Consider the following 2,283-nt stretch of genomic DNA (forward strand, 5'->3'; position numbering starts at 1 on the left):
ATATATATATATATATGTGTATGTATATTGTTAGTATGCACTCAATAAAATGCTAGTGATATCTGACAAAATATTTACTTTTGTTTAGTTTGAAAAAATATTTCAGATAGAGTATACAACACTTACCCACACATTCCAACCTGTCAGGTCCATTTGGCATCAAGGATGTGTACCTTGTTATAGCTGTTAGCAATAGTCTTTTGTCACATGAAATTTATTTCTCAGCTGGTGGTATTTAACATTCTTAAATTGCCAATATAGCCATACCTCAATTAGCAAATATAACATCTAACAAGAGTAGAAAAATAGCCTCTTCTTTCACATTTGGAGAGTAGGTATTATAAGCAGCCATGTGTAGTATATCCACACTCATACTACAGATACCCATATAATCTTTCACGAAGATAAACTAAAATGTTTTTACCTGCGATTACTCCTAGACTTTTCCCTTTTGAATTTTTTGTTTTCCTGTTTGCAAGGTTTCATTTATTAAATACAACTTTGACTTTAAGAGACTATGCTTAGGAAAATGTAATCTTTTGAGAATTGCTTTCCCAAAGACTTAATATTTCCTATAATTGGAATCTTTGAAAGATGTAGACTATAACAGATTCTGTAATAGAGTCTGTCCTACTACCAGTCCAGGGTTCTGAATTTGTCACTAACTAGTTAAGTAACTTTGAATAACACACTATTTTTCCTGGCTCCTGGTTTCCCTACATACAGTTGATCTTTGAACAACATAGGTTTGAACTGAATGGGCCCACTTACATGTGGATTTTCTTCTACTTCTGCCACCCCTGAAACAGTAAGATCAACTCCTCCTCTTCCTCTTCCTCCTCAGCCTACTCATGATGAAGACAATGAAGATGAAGAGCTTTATGATGATCCACTTTCACTTAATGAACAGTAACCGTATTTTCTCTTCCTTATTTTCCTAATAACATTTTCTTTTCTCTGGCTTACTTAATTGTAGGAATACAACATATAATACACATAACATATATAAAACATGCATTAATGGATTGTTTATGTTATGGTGAAGCTTCTTCCGGGTGAACAGTACACTATTAGTAAAGTTCTGAGGGAATCAAGGGTCATATGTGGATTTTTGACTGCATAGAGGACTGACATTCCTAACCACTGTGTTGTTTAAGGGTTAACTGATATAATTCTAAAATAAATATGTCAGTCTACTCTTAGATCATCTCTAAATTTACCTCCAGTTTTATAGTACTTTGCATAACATTTAAGCACAAAACACAACCTCTACAGAAAAAAAAAAAAGACATAAAATGTTCTCACCTCACAGCCTCATATGACAGTTTTAAGGCCAAATTCATACAGTTCTGTTTTGAAGGTATAAATACAGGAATATAAAGGACTTTTCCCACTTTGGCTTACCTGCTTATGAGCATGATCATAAGAATTAATATGATTGTCAAACTCCTGGTGTTTGTGATACTGCTTGTCACATAATTCACAGTAAAAGTTTGCCTTTACATCACCCAGGGCCTTTGCTGTGGACTTCTCCTTCTCTGCAAAATCCTTTAAGAAAAAAAAATGTTGGTTACACTTTTCTCTAATACCATAACCAGCTCTCATATTAATCAAGTTGGTATTTAACTTAAAGGAATATGATGGAGCACATTATTTTCTGGGAACTCATGGCACTGTAAAAGTGACGTTTAGTTTAGCAACATCCCTAACTTATCAACCAACATATTATGAGTTCTCCCAATATAGCCCTTTGGTGGAGCCTGGTTTTTACTCATTCTTCCTCTTGCCACCCATTTCTAGGTTGTGATTATGCCTATTACCAAGGACATCACTGGCCATTTCTTCTTTATCTCCTTCATAGGCCTCCGTTTTTCTGATACTATGCCCTAAATGTTTGTGTTCCATGTAATTCTATCTTCAGGCAAATGATTTATCTATTTTATATGCTCTCCCAGGGGTGCCCCCATTCACACCATAGATAGAGCCTGCCGTATCCATAACGTTCAACATTGCCTAAGCCTCTTCCACAAACATCAGTTACTGCTACACATTACTGAAGGCTTTATGTCCATGTTCTTCAAAATATTCTCCTTAACACTTTTAGTATGCTCCATTTAAAAAAGTTTTGACTACATAATTCTGCTTAAAATCCTCTTTAACACTCTCTTTGATTATAGAATAATAATGGCAAATGTTTACTTAGTACAAACTATGCACCAGGTATATGAATTATCTCATCATTCCTTACAACAATTCTGAGTTAGGTTCTATTTTTATCTGCAT

General features: G+C 34.4%; 1 protein-coding gene across 1 annotated transcript in view; it reads right to left on the reverse strand.

The window, feature by feature from the left end:
- The window catches only part of ZNF804B (zinc finger protein 804B), a 107,364-nt gene extending 105,292 nt beyond the window's left edge, over nucleotides 1–2,072 (reverse strand). The window contains exons 1-2 of the mRNA XM_017536396.1: nucleotides 2,055–2,072; nucleotides 1,405–1,548 (exon numbers count right to left, since the gene is read on the reverse strand). Of these exons, the coding sequence (XP_017391885.1) occupies nucleotides 1,405–1,548; nucleotides 2,055–2,072 (162 nt within the window). The remainder of the gene's footprint in view (nucleotides 1–1,404; nucleotides 1,549–2,054) is intronic.
- Between the last annotated feature and the right edge of the window lie 211 nt (nucleotides 2,073–2,283).

Source organism: Cebus imitator, unplaced genomic scaffold (assembly GCF_001604975.1).
Source record: "Cebus imitator isolate Cc_AM_T3 unplaced genomic scaffold, Cebus_imitator-1.0 Scaffold98, whole genome shotgun sequence".
Classification (NCBI taxonomy): Eukaryota; Metazoa; Chordata; class Mammalia; order Primates; family Cebidae; genus Cebus; species Cebus imitator.